The following is a 19,979-nucleotide window of genomic DNA, read 5'->3' on the forward strand; positions in this document are numbered from 1 at the left end:
GTGTTATTGTATGAAACAGGTGTTTACTGGGTGTTTCAGTGCGTTTGGTGTCAACACCTGCATTATTCTGCACCAGTTGTGGGCAGCTTTGGAGTCAGCAGGCACATGGTGAAGCATATAATGTGACAAGAACAGTAAAGGTAGTGTTTGTTATTATGCTGAATGGGGTTGTGAAAGTTTTAATCTCTTACATTTTGTTGTTTAAAGCCATATTTGCTTATACTACCTATTGTTTTTGCTTGAATTAGCCACTGGATGTATCCTCTCAGTAATTACACCGACATGAATATCAGCCTCCCCACTGTGTTGTATGAGGACAGAAACATTTCAGCAAATTTTGCACTTGTATGCTTAGTTTATTAACTGGAGTAAAAAAGACAGATTATTTTCATGCAAGACAAGCTCAGGATTGAAGGCAGTATATATATATATATATATATATATATATACATGAATGTCAATGATTTATACTTGGCATTGCATGTTAAGATGCTGCATAAATGTAAAAAAATCTAATAAAATGAAGTACAAGACAATTCAAGTCTCCAGGAAAATAGGCAGGCAAACATGAAAATGGGGTTAAGTGAACAACTTCAGAAACAAAGACATGACAATCTGACAAACAACTGAGGCAGGTGATTGAATGAGGCTCAGGTGAGACAGGGGCAAACAGGTGGAAAAAATGCTTAGACAGGTTTTACATATTCATTGGTTAAACTTTGTGGAAAATGTTTACATGGTTCCAGTAGGTTTTATTCCATTAGAAGCATTTAAAGGCTCATTGACATTCATGCCACATTCTCTTTCACATGCTCTCGCTCTTCTCTCTGTCCATCTATTGCTCTTTTCCCTCCCTAAAACCACCCCTCTCTCTCTTATTCTTCCCATTTCTCTCTTTTCTTCAGTCTGCCTTTCATGTCACTTCATTAGCACGCTTGCAGAGGGAGGGCTGATGGCTTCTCTCGCCGGCGCCCTTGCTGCGGTTTGGCTGCAGCTGCTTGGCTGTGATAAAGAGAGTAAAGAGAAAAAAGTTTCACACTAATTACAAGACAAAAAGGAAGCACTTGGTAAAAGGCGCAGTGAAAATGAAGGTCAAACCGTCACTGATATAAAAGGAATGAAGTCTATTAGAGAGCATCTGTGAAGTGAACAGAGATCACCCAAGAGGGGGTAAAGGGATTTATTGCTAGATAGCAAAGGAAGAACATTTACCGGTCACACTGGCAGTACTTCTTGGGTTTCAGTGGCTGTTCGGTACTCTTCATCCTCTGAAATTTCTTCTAAGAAGAAAAAAATTACAGTGCACTTTTTTGTATGCCCCAGAAACCTTCTCATTTTCCTTCATGCCACCTTTTTTATTCACAGCGCAGGAGTATTCTCAGCTTCCTCACTTACCTTCCTTTCTCTGTTCCTCTTGCACAAGACGATGACAAAGACCGTGAGGAGAATCACAACCAGGCAGCCGACTCCAACGGCCAGCCATACCCACCAGTCCAGGCCCAGCAGCAGCAGCTCAGCATCACCAGACTTATGCTCAGTAGTATCTGGACCAGCAGAGACAACACACATGGTGGGGAGTAAGGCTCAAAAGCATCAATAACGCATTCAGAGACAAAATACTTTGAAGCAGCTGGTCACAGTGAGAGTACGTACGGTTTCTGCCAGCAGGCTTATGGATGTCCTTTTGGGGATCGTATGGTGTGGTGGTGGCGGGAGTAGGTCCTGAAAGCACACCACACATTTAGTTTTTTCTTTTGAACACATAGCTGTGGCAGAAAGCACATAAGAGGTCCTGCATATACTAGTATAAATGTCCTACCTGATACTTTAATCATTAGAGTCTGGCTGAATGTCTCCCCTCCATAGGTTAACGTACAGTTCCAGGGCCCAGCATCTGAGTCAGCAACAGGTTTGAGATCAAATGTCGATGAGCCTTTCTGTAGAGTTCCATCAGGCTTCTTCCACTCCACTGTAACCCCGAGGTTGGGATCTTTAACCTGACAGTAGAGTGTAGCCTCGCTACCCACCTGGAGGGCACCAGAGGGAACGACTGAGACTGGCACAGAGAGGGACGACACAGGAGAGAATAAAGTGAGAATCACAAAGAGAAAGAGGAGGCTATGCTGAACTAAAGGTCCAAAACATGACATTAACTTATGGTTTGATAGGACATGTGAAATGGCAGTATGTTGTACTGTATATTAACGGACAAATGGTAGCACTTTATATTGGAGCAGGCAGGTGAGCTGAAGATGTTATCAACTGAATTATAGGAAATGTAGGAACAATTAGTTTTAGAGCTTGAGCTATGTTGAAAACTAGGAGCTGGATATTTTTGGCCTTTGCTGCTTCAGTTTGTACCATTTTTAATCTGTCTATTGAGAATCCCTAACAACAGTACAACAATAAATCACAAAAAAACCCTTTTTAAAAACTGTGTGTGTAAAGCAGTAGATTTGTATAGGATTTATGTTGATCATTTGTATTCAAATGCTTGTAATAGTAAGAAGTTTGAAGAACAGAACCATTTCTCATTTGGTTTCCTTTGTTTATTATGTTCTTCATAATACAGGTATCATATCTTGAGTCTGCTGCTTACCTGACACCACGAGAAGCATATGTTCTAGAACTGTTGTATCTGCTTTACATGTGAACTTTCCAGTGTCTGTGTCTTTCACAGGATAGATTTCCAGGTTCGGTTCCGGCCTCATCCTTGACCTTTGCACAATTTCAGCTGTGCCTAATACAGAGAAAACATATAATAATGTAATATAATGTGATGTAATAATAATACAGTGATGTAAACTGTTGAGTTTTTTCAAAACACCTAAGTCACTTTTTTTGAGTACCTTTGGTAGGGAAACCCCTTTTTCCAATCCTAATAATCTGTTGATTTTCACGACTCCACTCAAGCTGCTTGGTGTAGCTGCTGATACCACACTCAATGGTGGCCTTCTGTCCCACTTCGGTGAAGATAACTTTGCCTGTAGAGACTGCAACCAGCACTGAAGAGAAAGGAATACGTTTATTTAGAGCATTTCATTTAGTATTGTGTATTTACAATTGGATTCCACCTTTGCATTATGATAGGAATACATAGTATTTGTGCAGTAGTTGTCAGTAATTTGCCAACATTGGGGGTTTGTAGGCATTTGGGATGAGAAACACAACTACAAACATGTATGTACATGATTTTTCCAGTTATATTGAAAGACTTTGAAAACATACATGACATATTTGGATCTATGACTTAACTCTTTATTTTAATGGATTATTTTAATAGCAAAATAAGTATATTCACTTACCAAGCCCAAACCACATAACTGTCTTCATTTTGAATGATGATCTAAGGGGTAAAAAAAAAAAAAGTCATCAATGATTAAAAAACAAACAAAACAAAAACTACGAAGGCAGTATTTCATGGCGTGACAGTGAACCCTTCATCCATTTTGTAGACACAGCTTTGGTTTGACATGAGCACCGAACCAAAAAACATGTGATCCCAAACCTCTCAGCTCTCTCTCTCTCTCTCTACTTCCTGCCTCTGTATCCTGTATTAAAATATTAAAACTTGCTGCCTACACTTTAAGCAAAATGGAACGAACGTCACTGAGGAAATTCCAGCATATGTTCGAGCTCTAATAAATAATCTGATCAAAAATGCATAATCTGCTCCCTCATGTCGTGTAGCTTCATGTGATTCCGCTTCAGAAACAAGTCTTTCAAAAAAAAGCAATAATTTTGTTGTGCATTTGTTGGCAGTAAAGAAAACAAATTAGGGAAATTTGTCTCAATCTGAGTTCCTTTATAACATTTTTTAATGTTATACTATTTTAATAAGCTTAAGAATTAATTCCAGCAGGCTGCAATACTTAATTTATTTAGATTTATTTCCATTACACGGGATAATCTGACCGGATAATTATTGTTAGACAGCTGGATTAAAACAGTTCTGAAGTTGCATTTAACACATCATCATTGTACTATAACTGAGTGATCTATTAACTGACATTATGAAGAATCTTTAACATGTAAGAAAAAATAAATTGATGTTGATGTACGCATAAAGGTTTGGAAATATGGTTGGGCACATTTTCTTTTCCGCATTTTTGAAAGTTCAATTTAGGCTCAAACACTTCACTATATAAACTAACAACCTGCTTGTTGACAGCATAAACCTACAAGATATTTCAAATTTATTAATATAGTGCATTTGCCATTACGTTCGAACTCCACATAACAAAAGGAAAAGTGGTTAAGGAACAGTCGCAAAAAAATATTTTACAATAGAAAACTTCATTTTACCATATACTTTTAGGTCTTACCTTAATTATGAGGCAATGCAGTGTTATTTGTCCTGTTATTGGAAGCCAAAATCTTTATCCTCTCTGTGCTTCACTTGTTCAGAAACAAGAGCACAAGGACAAAAAAAAATGTAGAAGGCGGAACAGGAACAGCGTAAACCTCAGCTCTTTGTAGGTTTTGTTATCACATCTGTTTGCTTGCAACCTAGGCCTGGCATTCTGTGTATAACATGATCCTTATAAGAAGCTGAGGAAAGTTCACAGCTTAAAACACCCCATTTAGTAATGAGAATAATGGATTATTCTCATTAATTATGCCAACTCATCACATTTTTTTTCTCGAGAAAATTACAACATAAAAGAAAAAAAACACCAGAGAAGCGACACTGAACTGCTGGTAACTACGTGAAACATTGAACAATAACAGGCAGTGTGACAGAAAGAGTATCCTTTATTTGTCACAGCAGAAGTAACAAAGCATTTGTTTTCAAAATAAAAACAAAATAAAACAGAAACCACCCAGATAACACCCTCACCAAACTTTTCAGAAAAACAAGTAAGTTGGTGTTTGACTTTTTTTATTTCCGTTTTGTAACACACATTTGTTATTTTTTGATTTACTGACATTTTCTCTTATCGTGGATGTTGAACTGTTCTAAACAGGTAGAGGAAGAAGTGGTGTTTGGCTGTGGCAACGACAACCAAGCTGCAGTCGTTCAATCACAGAAAAGGGGCTGGAAGCAAGATATTTTAATGGAGAGGGGCAGTGACTACTGATGGCAGTGGAAATCAATAGTCAGGAAACAGATTAATAGTGGCAGTTCAGCAAACTCGTTAATGAAGAGTGAATGGAGTCTGCAATCACAGTCCCTCCAGTGTTTGGGGCTTGTTCCCTGAAGCAGGTTTTCTGAATTATCTGAATAGAATTTCTGAGTAAAACCTGGAACATATGTTCAACAGATCTCAGGTGGTTCTCAGCTTTACTCCGCAAAGGTAACTGAGTCTGCTCTTTGAACAGCCCCAGTGCATCTAAAGAAATGCCCCCACCCCCCCACCAACACCTTAACTGTATATCTGCACCAATTTAATTAACTGTGTATATACGTAATCTGAGAGATTTATTTACATTGTTTTCAGTTGTGAAGCATGCCAGGGCATTTGTAAGAGCTTGAAGGAGTGCATCTAAGAATGTTGCCATGTGTGTTTGTTGGCGTCCACGTCTCATTCTGCCACTCTACGATAGAAGTAGAGGTATCCCAGGTCTTTGGGAGGTTTCTCTGAAGCACACACCTTCTGATCATTGAAGATGACCCATCTGTGAAACACAGTGCACAGTTTGTTCAGTTCTGTTTGATAACACCTGTTATTGCCAAAAGAATTACAGCACAAGTAAAGAAGACATAATGAGTGGTAGTTCTATTTCAAACTTTGCTTGGTATCTCACTTTGGGAAATGCCCTCTGGCATGACCAAACCTCCAACATCACCACGTCTGTGCAATTTGTCAGGTCTTCACCTCACTATGTTCAGAGCTATGAGATGACGTTGTGAATTGAACTTGGCCAGGACACTGAATCCTAATTTGATACTTGCAGTTGAGCATCTTGCACGGCGGTTCTGTCACCATTGGTGCACGGGAATGGGTAAATGAGAATCACATTGTAAAGAATGTTGTAAAACCCAGCTCAAAATGTGCTTTTATAAGCGCAGACCATTTACCAAACAGCTCATGCCCATAGAGGTGAGGTGATATTGAGATCAGTGGTTTCATCAGAGTCCCCATCAAGAATGATTCTGGCCTGGAAAATGCAACACTGAGGTTTTGGGACTCGCTGTACCGTCTCCACGTCAACTGTCATTCCATCCTCACCTCAACCAGACCATTCCCTCCCTGGTGAGGAGGAGAACTTCATAGCGTCCATGTACCAAAAGACTGAGAAGTCTGCAGCCCAGTCTAAACATGCAGACTGGGTAGAGCTGGACCCTAATATCCGAATACCCGAATATTCGGTCGTGACGGTGGTATCTGAATATTTATCTTGAGATCTGAATATTCGGATTCTGGAGGTGACAAAGGGGCAGTGGGCTTAGGAGCTGTGGTGGCAAACAGAGGATCAGCAGGCAGTACTGATGGAGATACCTGCCTTGAGCCATCCTGGGACTCTTTTTTGGTTCCCAGGCATAACCAGTCATAAAGCAAAGCCCACAATGTGTTCTACAAAAATCGGAAAGTTCAGGTCATTCTGTCACTCAAAGAAGTCTCAGCTATACCGGCTTCTGCAATCTGGGAATGGGCCAAATCTCCAATAGTGAAATACTGAGCGAAGTTTGACAGACAACTCAAACCTGGTTCTCTGAAAGGTGAGTGATGCAAGTGTCCACACTGTCCCGACTGCAGCAGCATGTAAACGAAATGTGTTGGCAGTGACCTGTGTGTGCCAGGGATGGTCATATTGCAGGGGCAGGAGGCCCCGGATCACTTATAGTGATTGGGTTGACTCTGGACAAACCTGGTGGTAGTAGAACTTCTGTGACTGGTCACACCTGAGGGCACTTCCCATAGCGAGATACCTTACCCAGTTTTTAGTGAACTAGGGTTCCCAAAGTAACCAAACATTTCCTGTGTTCAAAGAAGGACCTACTAGATCTGTACGACACAGATAGAACCATTTTTATTATCCAGTTGTTAAATATATTAGGTGAGTAGGTAGGTTAGTGGAAGGTTAATATAAAACCTTTAAACTAATAATGATGATTTTATGTGAAGTCCTGACATGGAGTATGGTGCCCCCTGCTGGGTCACTTTAAAACCAATGACTTAATTCAATGTCATTCTTTCTGACATTTACACCACCCAAATGGATAAATTAACATTTGGACTGCAACTCATTTGTGTTTTGTTTCGCTTTGAAAAAAAATACAGATATAAATGCAATTCATGTGTTTTTCTGCTTAAAATGTGTATTTTTAACAGTTGCTTCTAACCTTGAAATGTAAGATACTGAGGTTATGAAATTGTAAAATATACCTTAAAAAGGTGGCAATACATGCAAAACACTTACTGCTGGTCCTTCTTGATGTGACAGACATAGTGGCCACACATGGTACTCGTCCCCATGTGACTGATGAAAGCAAACAGCTCGTACTCTGGAAAAAGATAAGGACATATGTCTTCAACTGCAATTATAAAATATGTAAGACATATAATTTAAAAGCTAATTTTGATGATTGGAAGAAAGTAAGATATTAGAGAGAAAATGGTAAGGTCTACTTTTCGTGTTTCTCATCACCTCTTAACAGGATTTCGCTGCATAGAGGAATTTGCGGCGAAAAACTTTGCTTCAAATTATTTTCAAGCTGGGTTTATGAGGACACATTCTGAGCTAATTTTCATTGTGAATGCCTCGTGACTCAGCTCTCCCCAAAAGACTTACTGCCAGGTCCGTCTCTGACACGAGGTCCAGGGGGAGGATCCCTGCCACCTTCGCTTTCTGCAGCTGAGCGTCCTCCTTCAGATACATCCATAGACTCCAGGTCGTCCAGATGAGAGAAGATCCAGTCCACTGCCCGGTCCAGGACATTACTCTGTGTGACAAATTCCAGTTAATATAAAAACATCAACAAGTGAAAGATTTGGTGAAGAAATATACATTTTTGGAGGAGTCTCTTGATATACGTAACGACATTATTTTACTAGCTAGAGGACAAAAACCCAACAATACCTCCTTTTTAGAGAAAGACCATCAGAAAATTAGAACAGTGCAAAATAAAAATGTGAATAAACCATTTTGTGTTAACTGCATTTATCTTTACTCAGTTGGATTATAATGCTTTAATAAAACATTTAAAATCCTATCAATGTTAACTTCTATGAGGAGCCACATATTGATAACAAAACTATCAACAGATGTACTCAACAGTATTGTTTCTGTCTATAACAAGAAAGACAAAGAATACAGACAGTATGAATGTGTTTATTCTAAGTCAACACAAGACTTGTGCTGTAGCTAATGAGGGCATGGCAGCAATGTAAAAAGCTTTGCATACCTCGGTCATCACTACTGTAAGGTTTGAAATTCACTCAAATTGCCACCTGAAGCTATTTACATAACTAGTTGATCTGTCTAAAGGCAATCTGCTAACAAATGAGTTTTCTTAAGGTAGCCAATATGAACTATTTTGTACCAACCACAAAATCCCTTGAGGTACAACATATGTCTTATTACTGCTTCCAAACAACTTCGCTGAATGTAAAATCCTGCAACCCTCTGACCAGAGTCTATGTAGAGAGCTACATTACTGTGTAACCTGAATGGGGACATGTGTTCGTACTGACACAGTTCTACTTTTAGACTTGTGGCCTGTGATCAAATCTCCATTACTAGATGGATGTAATTTGATTCTAACCGTGGCTCGAAGTGCTTTGGTTGCCTGGTCCCGGCTGAAGCCCATGGAGACAATGGTTGCCAGGTGCTCCTCAGACAGGCTCTCTGTGGGTGTGGTTCCGGGGCCAGAACTGCAGCCTGGCAGCACCAGGGGGGCTGAAAAGTCTGCAGCCAACCAGAAGAGGAAAACAAGAAGACTGAGCAGAGTGGTCAGACAGATTAATGATTTTGCTGTCTAGTAAATTCCAGCTGGTCTACACACCTGGATCATCCATGTGGCCCATGATCCAGTTCATGGCAGCATCAATTCCAGTGTTCCCAGTGTAGTAGACTGCTTTCCTGCAGGCCTCCAGTGGGAATCCCATTTCACATAACTGGGACACAGTGGAGTCATCGAGGACTGGAGCTGAGTGAGTTGAGAGGGAACAGCTGAATTAGTTGGATGTACTTTGTGAAAAAGAATGTTACATTTTTTTGTGGAAACATTGTGTTTGTGCCTTGAGCACCATGTTTAATTAAAAAAAAGCATGAAATAAATAAAATAAAGAAATTTTAAATCTTATACTACAAAGAACTGAACTACTGATATATGAGTTCTTTACTTTGATATGCAAATGAAACCATGTGATGCAAAAGTAAACAAATAAGGCAACGGAGGGACACGCCAAAACAGAACAGGCAGGAAAAAGAAATGAAGGAAACGGGGGAAGAAGGAAAAGAGCAGAAATGACAGACAGACTGACACAGCAGTGGGGAGTAGAGCGAGTCGTCCTCCTCGTTGCCATGGGAACCCAGGATACCTTTAACCTCCACATCTGGGGTCATAAGTGGGGGTGGTGCCACCTCTGGTAGGAGCTCCTCCCCTGGCTGCTGGCCAGTTGCTCGTAGTGTGCTCAGGTCAAGAGTGTCAGGAACGTCAATGCTCACATCTGCAGAGGAAAATCATGCAACATGACAAACAATTTCCTGTTTCAAATGACTGGGAATGGATATTTTTACAATTGTAATGGTACGACTACTCTTACAGATACTGCTTATCGATCTAGTGCTTGAAAGGGACTCTTTTTGGTACTTTTTGATACTTTTAAGATGAAAAAAACAAAAAAAACAAATGAAGTTAAATTGCTTTCTTTACTGTAAATAATAATGCAATAATTATTTTTACAGCAACAAAACAGAAAGGAAAAACGGTAATCTTTTGAAGACATCATTTTATAGACACTAATGTTGTGATCAGAGGTTTTACTCACAAAATGTCTGCATTGTGTTTGTGTTCTCTAGCATTATAAAAAGTTTAAACCTCCACCTCTATATGAATTAAAGGTGATTTTTACTGTGCAATATGGTGATTTTTTTTGTTTTGTTTTTTTATGGGCCGATGTCAATAGTAATTACTGGTAATCACAACAGGTCAATAACCAATTATTGGAACCAAATTACATTAACTGTTAGATAATGACAGCATGTGATGGTAGGCAACCTGTCATTCAGAAACAAGCTTCTTCTTGACTAAAAAATTAATATTACTAAATTTATACATATATAGACTGAAAGATGTACATTGTGAAGCATGTAATAGCGGGGAACATGTCATGTGATGACATTTGTGCGTCACGTGATGCAACAACATTCTCCTATGTTCACTGTGAGATCCACTGAGATCGAACAGTTTGTCTCCTGCAGTTATGTCTGCTGTTCTTCTGGGTTTTGTTAGTCTTTCTTTGCTCGGTCACTTCTGTTGGACACTAATGCCCAGATCTCAAAGCATTATTAGCGTGGCCATAGCCTCTGTGAGAGTAGCTAATGTCCTGATTTGTAGTGATAGTTGTGCCTACTGTTCAGTTTTTGCAAGTGGAGTCTCTGCTAGAGACGTGTCTGTTAGTTAGTACAGATTGTTGAAATTAATCTTACTGGTACTGGTGATAGTGTTATAGGCAGGCTAAAAAAATCTAATCTTACAGAGATAGTCGGCAAAATAGATTCTGGCTGAAACATTTGTTGACACTTACAAGTGAATTATTGGGGTCTTCTTTGTCTAACAGGCACATTAGGATGCTAGTGGAAGACTGCGGTGTTCATTACACCTTCAGCAACATGTGCTACCTCACCTTCCAACCACAACTCCACCAGTTTACAAGAGCTGCTCTGCCCTGCAGATTCGCTATTCTGTCGCAACCTGTCAGCGATAGCTTTCAGTGACAGTGCTGTAGGAAGGACACTGCTTCAGACCACAGAGTGACTGCAGAGAGGGAGCATTAGATGCATCAGAGAAAAGAAGCGCATTTAATTTATTTAGTGATAATTGGCCAATAAAGATAAAAATAATTATTGAAAAATGCCAAATATCAGCCCCGGTAATCAGCTGATTCCCACTGAATGATATTAATAGTTTTTTTTAAAAACAGTTGAAGTACTTCTGCCACTGCCAAACCAACATTCAGTTAGAGAAAGGGTAAAATAAGGGAAGGCAGGGTTTGTCTGCAGTCTCCAAGTCACTAGCTCCCCCTGCTGCTCTATGCACTCTGACACGAAAATTAAATATCTTAGCTATCTCTGTGTTTGTGCTCAATGCTGCTAGCATACAGAACATATCTGGGTTACAGAAGGACAAATTGTAAGCCAGGCTGTGAAATCTGTGCACTTCTCTACCTGTATGTGATGAACTTTTGTAAGATGCTTCGGCAGATTACTCGTGTTTCCGCCCTTACATGCAAACAACTTGCTGCACTTGTGGCACGAGCATCGTCTGCGTCAACCCACACAAACTATAACCTCACTTTTGAGAATTGGAAAGTGAAAATGCCTCAAAGATGAATGTGTTCATCTTATTGTGAATTAGAAAGAGGGCTGGTGAGACAAAATGCAAAAAATAAGGTTCTTATAAATTAATTCCTAATTACTAAACCAGCTGTTGAAGCTTATCAACCCCCCAGTATTTCAAAATGTTGCACTGAACCTTAGTACCCATGTCATCATCCAGAATATTCCAACACATAACACATCGTCAAGCTTTAGGATTCTAAGTGGCCTGCCTGTTTGAGCCTGTATGTAACAGCATTGGGGTAATTCATTAACACCCATTCACAACTGTAACCCACCCAAGCATTAGTTGCTTGCACATATTCATTAGCAGGCTACTGATGTGGGGACAGGATTAAAGCTGTTGAATGAACCATTTAGGAAGGGCTTCTGAACACATTTCAAACAAGCACTGTGATCATAGTACAAAATCTGCTAAATTGCAGCAAACCTCAAAGAAGATGCACTGCTGCGTATGCTTCAGGAGTTTTAAAACTTGAGAGCAAACATTTGTATACAGCAAGACAAATATTATATTATAACATCAAATCTTTGCAACATTTAACAACATCTTTGCTCACCTAGTTTCTTGGGCACCCAGTCAAGGCCAAAGGTGAACTTCTTAATCTGGATAACCAGATGGTCGGGGAAAGAGGCAAAGCGGGTAGTTCTGACAAATGACAGAAAAGCTGATGTTAATAAATACATTTTAAGATTTGCTCCAATTATTCACTTTTATTAAGTGCGTGGCTGTCTCTCCTCATACTTGGTAGCAGTAGTCTTGGCTTGCACAGCTGAGCTCCAGAAGTCTGTGAGGATCTCTGGTTCGCTGAGGGCTGCCATGCAAGCTGCGAAGGGGATTTGTGCACGCACTGTAAGGGCTGATGAGTCCCCCTCCTCACGCCGGCGCTCTGCCTCCTGAAGCTCTTCTATGATTTAAAAAAAAAAAACAAATGTAATGGTCAAATTATGTCATTTCTCAATACTTAAAATTGCCAATAATTTTACACATGATGATCAATCATGTGGGGGGTTCATCATTTTATTTTTCAAAGTTCCTGGTACATTCCTGCCACTTGCAGTGTGTTCATGATATAAATTATGTCATACTTCAGACCAATTCAATCCTTATGTCGATAAGGGTACATGCGAGGTAAATTTCATCATCCCCTCAAATCCATGAGGGTCGATGAGCATCTGCACGTGCTACAACTGCACCAAGATGACGTATGTTGTGAAGCAGGGCTACACAATTAAGAACCAAACTGAACTGAATTATATCTCGCTGTGCATTTCATTGTCAGTACGAGGGGAAAAGCGACTGTTTCCACAGCATAGTTCCACACCTATTGCAGTATAAACATAGCCATGTGTGAGTGTGCTGTCCATTTACTGGTCTGCACACATGGACATGGAAAGCATGAATTGGCCATTAGTCAGTAAGATCAGCGCTCAAATCGCTGATCAGGTGTCATCCTCACCCGTGTTGGTAGCCTGGTCCATGGGCACGGGCAACTGGACAATGTAATCCACCCGCTGTGTGTACTTGGCTTTCTGTGATTGCTGACACACAATCCTCTCTTCCACCAGAAATCTGAATGCTTCAGAGGGGTTGGACCCAGAGCGACAGTTTCTCTGTCAGAGGAAAGTAACACTGATATAAGAGGTCGAGGACAGAGAAAACTGACAACAGAAAAACAGTAAGAGAAGCAGAATATCAGAGTAACTTTACCTCCACCATGTTTATGAAGTGCAATAAAAACTCCTGAGCATCCTGTTGTCGATTGGTGGAGAACTCTGGGTGGCCCCTTCCAACAAGTGCTTTGAACATTTGTGGTGCTATTCCAATTTGGTCTCCCTGTGAGAAAACCATAAACAGCAGCATATTAGGCAGACCATATTTTTCTACTTTTTCATTTGAGAGTAAATCCCATGTATATCTAAATGGATTGGATATCTGTTCAAATTTAGAATTCTAATTCAACTGCAACTTATCGCTTCTTCTTACTCTGGGTTCAGATGCACCATTTTCATCTCCAGCGTCTGGTGCTGGTTTGGAATACTCTCCTGACAGTAGACCGTAACCAAGCTTTGCTCTGTGATAAACAAACAAAGCTGACATCACTGCATATCCAACAGTATAGCAGAGTATTAATTAGCCACTAATAGGATGGAATGCCTAACCATGGAGGGGTTAGACATTCCAGCTCATTCAGAATAACAAATAAAAACTGTACACGACAACAAAAGAAGAAATGGTTTAAGCCAAATATACTTCACCTAAGGGAAACTAGTGGCTCAGTAATTGTAAATAAGACATAGTAGCAACATTTTCTCTTGCATTGAGCTCAAACAACATGAAGCCAGGTGTCAATATAAGTCTGTTTCGTCTGATTTGATTCAGAAAGATAACCAACACTAAAGAAGAAATGTCATATTTGATCATGCAGGTGTCAAACTCACACTTGGGTTTTGAAGTCTTGGGTTGGGTCACTTGGTGCTTCGTCGATTATTTTGTCGATGTTAGACACATACCTGCAAGGCATGGATAGAAGAATTTAAAACAACTGGTTTGTTATCCTAAATTTAATGCTGGATAGTGTGAAAAGTGTCACTCATAGAGGAACATTTAACAAATGATGAATAATTACTGCATTTCTACTGCTGTAATTGTCAATGTCAAAGCAATATTTTCAATCCAGTCTGCCACAAGAAATAACACCTGGGTGGGAAAGTAGGAGGGAGGTTGCAAAAACAACAACACAACAAGGACAAACAAGAGGTCACTCACTTGCTCTGAAAGTCTGGAACAGTGAAGAGCACTTGCATGACAGAATTGAGGTAGCAGCTGTTTCCCAGGTTCTTCATGCCAGTCAAGCCAGGGCCAAAAAGAGGTCGCAGGGTGGTCCCCGACTCCTGGATTACCTCCCATTCCCCCACACGTTGGTTCACAGCAATCTCCAACTCTGTCATTGTCCGCTCAGTCTGAGATCACAGAAGTCAAAAGGATAGAGACTGAATGAATTAAGTAGTAATGACAGCAGTTTGATGAGCAATACACTATAGCATCACTAAGTTTTGCAGTCTATCTATTCCTTCACTGCAGAGCAGAGTCATAAATAACTGTCTGAAAGTTTGCCAGGAGGAATCAAGAGGATCAGTACTTCTGTCAACAACAACTTCGTGTGATGCTTAACATTAGAACTGAGAAGAAAATTGAAACTTGCAAAGGCAACAAAACAACAAAATACAATGCATAAAGTCTGTTTGCACAAAAATCACCAGAAACACAAAACTTGCCTTCTCCATGGTCATCATGTCGATGCCAAAGTGAGTTAGGTGCTCAGGTAACTTGGAATCCAGAACCATATCATCCTCATCATAGGAATACACATCTGGAAATACAAATCAGCGGTAGAAGTTAAGGGCACCAGGCTTCAGATAAATGAATAAAGTCTAGACGATTCAATAACATTTCACAGAGACTCACCCCTGACAACAGATTGAACCCTTTATATTTAACTCCTCCTGGCATTGATTAAACCCCTAAAGTGTTATCTCTGTTCATCAAAACTGCATATTAAGAAGTTGATCTAAATTTCATATTTATAGGTTTTTCTAATGTAAATGATCCCTTCATGGCTTTAAATGACTTAAATTTAACTTTACACCTTTGCCTCATTCAAGCCCCTTTCAGACAAGAAATATGGAACATTTCTTACTGAAGTGCGAGAATCTAGTCATACAGACACTTTTCCATTCATGTTCCTCATGGCCTCATGCACAGTTCTGGAGAAGGGGGCGGTATGCGTGCAATATTTGTCATTTATGTGACATCAGACAATACACCAAGTCATGTATAATGCATAATAATGTAATAACAGACTAAATCTGAGCTAAAAGCACCTTATCAAAGTATCCAAATAACTAATAGTCCAGGTTATTTCTGAGTTCTTAAACAGTGAAGCTAAAAGCTCAGGACTCAGCCTGAGGGTGACCGCAGTTTAACTAAATATTGACCTGTAGCTGATAAACTGCGACTGTACAGTACACTGTGTGATCAATCCTTTCTCCATGTCAGGGAGGATTTTTGATCAAAACTAATTAATGAAGTTAACGTTGTTGCTCCATGGAAAAATGTTCACAGCTCTCTCTCTCTATTGAGACACTTGTTGATTCTACTGCCATCAGATACTCCAGTTATGCAATAAACTTAAAAAGCAGTACTATCAGCTGAAAACTAAACTGCCATTCTTTATGTGACATCTCACTTGTCTGATGTAAAACATGTAGACATACAGTGTCATCTTCCATCGGATTCTGGCCCAGACTGATCCACTCTCCCTGCTCTCACGGGATCTTTTAGAACATTTAATAAAGTTACCAGCGCTGCTGTTCCACTTGCAAATCTCTCTTTTTGGAGACACACATATGGATTCTACTGCTGTCTGATGATGCAGGTATTAAACAAAGCTGAAAGAATAGTTCTATACAGCTGGAAGCAACAAACTTCAGGTCATCTTGTGGGGGAAAGAAATTGAGATTACATTTATTGTTGGTGAGCATCATTCTGAGATGTTAGTGTCTGTTTTTAATCAGAGTAAAGATGTATTTTTATTGACATTTAATTTAATTTCAGCTTAATAGATTTAAAATTGTAGAGCAAGGTGAGTGAGAAAGGTGGGTTTTGATTTCGTTACACAAGTTGTGATGTTTTTGGATGATTATTGGTGATTATTACAGGTTTTCCCTAAATCACTTCACACAACCTGAAGTACTGTTGCTTATGTGTGCCTATTTGCTGATGTGTGATTGTTTGGTTCAGACATTTGCTGTGTTGAAAGTGATGTGGAAATGTTACTAGGTCCGTCCTAATAAGATTGCCAAGGTGGGCATTCAGACATGACGTTGACATGTTCAGCTGCCACCAGATTAATGGAATGAGGTGCATGTATGTATTCACAGATCTAGTTTCTCCATCTCTTTCTATACCCAACCACCAAGCCACTTGCTGGAGCTCACCTTATACTATGCTCAAACACTGCAAAACCACTTAATGCTACACAACAGCAAATTGTAATACTGGAGCACTTTAGCTGCATATGTCAAACTGAAAACCGGTTCCAAAGAAAAATGATGATACAAAAAGCACCACCTCACAAGTTGATAGGACTGGTTTCCTGAGTTTGGTATGTATGAAAAAAAAACATTCTGTCTTCTGCTTACCAGCGCCATCCGGAGTGATGGTGCCAAGTTTGACAGCTAGCGGGTATCCTGTCTCCTGGAAGTGGAGAAGGGCATGATTGTTGCCTCCAGAGCCATCGAAATACCTGCGACCACAGAGCACTTTGCCGTCCGTCAGATTCATCCAAAGATTCTCCTGGAGGTCACACACCTCACACCTCCAGCCACTAGGACGAAGGAACAAAAACTTGCATAAATTCTCCAGTACACATGTTTCCATATGAATTTTTGTTGTGCTGCCTTTGAGGATCTTATAACTTTTGCATGGCAAAAGTGAACAATTATTTCTATCCTGAATGTTATTGTTGGGGACACAACAGAATTGATGAATTAATAACAATACTGAATCAACAGACCTTAAGTGCAATAGCATTATTAGCTGGACATTTTCTTCAGTAAATGCAGGACTAAAATTATAAAGGATATGAAGTATGCAGAAACCTGTTGCATGTGCCTTTATCAATTTTTTAAGTTATTTTTTGGGCCTTTATGCCTTTATCATAGTGCACAGAGAGACAGGGAACGTGGGGAGAAGAGTAGGGGAAAGACATGCAGTGAATGGCCATGGGTTGGACTTGAACTATAGCCCTTGTTATGGGTCGCCCGCACGACCTGTTGAGCTACAGGGTGCCCGTATGGTAGGTTCATTAAATGGATAGTTGTCACCTTACCTGGGAGGGATCTTGACTCCGTTGTCGAGCTGTTTTAGGTCAGCTGCATGCCTTGACTCCTGTCTCACCTCTCCATCCCACTGTTGAATTTGCAAGGTATGAGACACTGAGTCCGCTGCCATGATACCTGCCATTGACAGAGACACCTAAAGGAACAGCAGATGAATCAACAGGCAAAAATTAGACCTGAGCTCATGATGAAACTTCTCACCAAAGGTAACAAAGTTTATCCATATGTCACTGTATTCCTATTTACATGCCACCCAGTGTTCTAGTATTTTAAGAAATATATCTACAATATATTGCATTAAGACTAACTTGTCAAAAGCCTGTGGAGCTTCTGTGTGATATTCTTGTGTCAATGAGAGCAATCACAACAAAGTTTTTGTATCATTTGGTACTGTGAAACTTTACAGACATCAGTTGTTCTATTGTGGGGTAGCATATTGCCACTGTGATAAACCCTGACAAAACCTTACCAGTACAGCCATATTTCTCTTGCAAGGAAACAAACAAGATAGCTCACCCGCTCTCTCACAACATCGGCCATGGCACCAAGATCTTCTGATGTCACTTCCTGTCTGTCTGGTAAAATCACCACCTTTACGTCCTCCTCATATTGCTGCTGATCCACATCAAAACCTCCTTCAATTCCTGAACAAACGCAAACGAAAAGGGAGGCAAACACATGTTAATCTTAAATGAGATCACCTGTATTGTCAGTGTATAAATTCTCTCTCATGCACCCACCTATAGCCAGTCTAGTGGGCTTCTTCTTAGGTGGGTGTCCAGAGCCAGAATTATTGTCATCTTCCTTCTGTGAGGAGAACAACATAGGAAATCAGTGGACATAAAAGGAAATTATGCTGATGGTGTCAAACATAATTTTGCTAAGAGTTCATGCTGGATGTGAATGTAACTACTGTTTTCTAATATATACATCATAAAGTAAAATAAAGTGTCCACCTTGGCCTTGCATGTCCGGGTAATGTGTAAGTAAGCCCTCTGACCGGACCGAGCATGGTGTCTGTCCACATACTGACTCCCAAAGCCCAGGAAACTGTTCATGCACACAAACAGGCCTCCTTCACTCTCCTGTAAAGAAAGCAAAGTCCGTGGTAATTGGTACAACATTTTACCTGTCTCTCAACCAGTCACACAATACCGGTAAATTAAAGTTGGCGGCAATATATGGGTCTGAACTGTGTCATAGCATCAGTAGCTAGCTCTCCTGTCAATCTGTTGATGGTATTCAACAACACCGGTTTAATGCTGCCGAAATGTATGTTTTAAGTTTAATCTGTCAAGACTGAAATGCTACGGTGTAAATTACGCTGAAATCGCGAATAGCCTCGTCAGCGTTGTGACTACTAAGGACTAAACTACACTGCTTGCGATTTGACAGCATAACCAGCATAGCTAGCTAGCTAACTAGAGCAGCTAAGTTTCCATTACAGTGCACTATTAGCTTAGCGCTAGCTTGCTAGTTAGTTGAAGCAGGAAAATCTAGTAAACGAGTGCGTTTAAATGGGACAGCGCTGACAAAAAGATACGTTAGATAAAAGCAAGAGGCAGACTGAGGAAATAAAGAAAAATAAAACAGCAATTTCTGTTGGCTGACGATCTAATTTCCAAAGCAAAGATGTCTCACCGGCGAGGAAAATGACAAGGCGCATTCGTCTTTGTGGACACGGTCCCCGGGCTTCGGAACCCGAATTGTGGACAAAACTGACATCAAAACCTCACCAACATCCGCCATGACGGGCTCGCTAGTTCCGCCGTTCAGTTGGACACTTGCTCTTCTAAGTTTGGACACCCAGCCTTTTGATTCCCCGGCTCGGAAGAGCGCCCGTTGTCTAACCCTTCTGCTGCTGCCTGTGTTTGGCTGAATGAATCATGAGATGCTGCCTTGTGTTGAGTGAAGGCCGAATGAACTCAGCTGCCCGTACGCCGAGGGGCTCCGGCTGGTACCGTAATCTATAGACTATCAGCACCGGCGGAGATTTTTATATTCTACAGTGTATGCATTTGTACATTACGGTAATGTTAGATTCGAACCCACCAAGATTCAAGACCTTTATTTATCACAAACACAATTATACACAGTATAATGCGCAGTGAAATGTATTGTGCACCTGTTCCAGACCGAAGCAATAAGAATAAGATATACAAATATACTATATATATATATATATATATATATATATATATATATATATATATATATATATATATATATAGCAAACTTATTTAGCAATAGACATAGTAATAGTAATAAAATAATAATAAAATAGCAATAACATTAACAATATGCACAAGGATGAGAAATGAAAATGAGTAAGTACAGTATTGACACACTGTAAACAACACAATATAACGTGGATTGAAAAAATAAGTTTATTAAATGCATTCACCAGATGATGGGCAAAACATTACCCCAAGAAACGCAAATTATGTGATAATATACCATATAGCCTGTGCTACAGTACCGTAGACTTACCACAGGACACATGCCCTGTGGAATTGTAGGCCTACTTTAGATTTACCGCTTAGAAATACACCGATCAGCCACAACAT

General features: G+C 40.1%; 2 protein-coding genes across 4 annotated transcripts; both read right to left on the reverse strand.

Moving 5' to 3' along the window:
- Positions 1 to 335: 335 nt before the first annotated feature.
- cd4-2.2 (CD4-2 molecule, tandem duplicate 2) lies at positions 336 to 4,590 on the reverse strand. 2 transcript variants are annotated; one of them, XM_023271640.3, is made up of 9 exons: positions 4,326 to 4,590; positions 3,306 to 3,346; positions 2,850 to 3,005; positions 2,600 to 2,740; positions 1,820 to 2,056; positions 1,654 to 1,722; positions 1,396 to 1,544; positions 1,213 to 1,277; positions 336 to 1,002 (listed from the first exon to the last, which is right to left on the reverse strand). In XM_023271640.3, exons 2-9 carry the CDS (start codon positions 3,331 to 3,333, stop codon positions 927 to 929), a joined length of 921 nt encoding a protein of 306 aa, XP_023127408.2. In that variant the 5' UTR covers positions 3,334 to 3,346; positions 4,326 to 4,590; the 3' UTR covers positions 336 to 926. The 2 variants fall into 2 exon arrangements, with proteins under 2 accessions (XP_023127408.2, XP_023127406.2); XM_023271638.3 differs by having other exon boundaries at positions 1,213 to 1,280.
- Positions 4,591 to 4,737: 147 nt separating this feature from the next.
- On the reverse strand, positions 4,738 to 19,338 carry usp5 (ubiquitin specific peptidase 5 (isopeptidase T)). Of its 2 annotated transcripts, none has more exons than XM_023271595.3 (20): positions 19,054 to 19,338; positions 18,369 to 18,497; positions 18,153 to 18,219; positions 17,929 to 18,056; positions 17,403 to 17,548; positions 16,714 to 16,898; positions 14,788 to 14,882; positions 14,279 to 14,472; positions 13,951 to 14,022; positions 13,496 to 13,583; positions 13,220 to 13,345; positions 12,969 to 13,122; positions 12,254 to 12,416; positions 12,069 to 12,157; positions 9,432 to 9,617; positions 8,951 to 9,094; positions 8,711 to 8,853; positions 7,738 to 7,888; positions 7,366 to 7,450; positions 4,738 to 5,619 (listed from the first exon to the last, which is right to left on the reverse strand). In XM_023271595.3, the coding sequence occupies exons 1-20, from the start codon at positions 19,159 to 19,161 to the stop codon at positions 5,526 to 5,528; spliced, it is 2,547 nt and encodes an 848-aa protein (XP_023127363.1). In that variant the 5' UTR covers positions 19,162 to 19,338; the 3' UTR covers positions 4,738 to 5,525. The 2 variants fall into 2 exon arrangements, with proteins under 2 accessions (XP_023127363.1, XP_023127365.1); XM_023271597.3 differs by having other exon boundaries at positions 9,489 to 9,617; positions 19,054 to 19,337.
- Between the last annotated feature and the right edge of the window lie 641 nt (positions 19,339 to 19,979).

This window comes from Amphiprion ocellaris, chromosome 9 (genome assembly GCF_022539595.1).
Source record: "Amphiprion ocellaris isolate individual 3 ecotype Okinawa chromosome 9, ASM2253959v1, whole genome shotgun sequence".
Taxonomy (NCBI): Eukaryota; Metazoa; Chordata; class Actinopteri; family Pomacentridae; genus Amphiprion; species Amphiprion ocellaris.

Coding starts and splice junctions, on each gene's coding strand:
- cd4-2.2 (XM_023271638.3), bottom strand. CDS start 3,333: ATGAAGACAGTTATGTGGTTTGGGCTTG. Junction 2,057..2,599: donor TATGCTTCTCGTGGTGTCAG/GTAAGCAGCAGA, acceptor TCTCTGTGCCAG/TCTCAGTCGTTCCCTCTGGT. Junction 1,003..1,212: donor AAGTACTGCCAGTGTGACCG/GTAAATGTTCTT, acceptor TCTTTATCACAG/CCAAGCAGCTGCAGCCAAAC.
- usp5 (XM_023271595.3), bottom strand. CDS start 19,161: ATGGCGGATGTTGGTGAGGTTTTGATGTCAGTTTTGTCCACAATTCGG. Junction 17,549..17,928: donor CCGATGTTGTGAGAGAGCGG/GTGAGCTATCTT, acceptor CTGTTCCTTTAG/GTGTCTCTGTCAATGGCAGG. Junction 12,158..12,253: donor GCCAAGACTACTGCTACCAA/GTATGAGGAGAG, acceptor GTCATTTGTCAG/AACTACCCGCTTTGCCTCTT.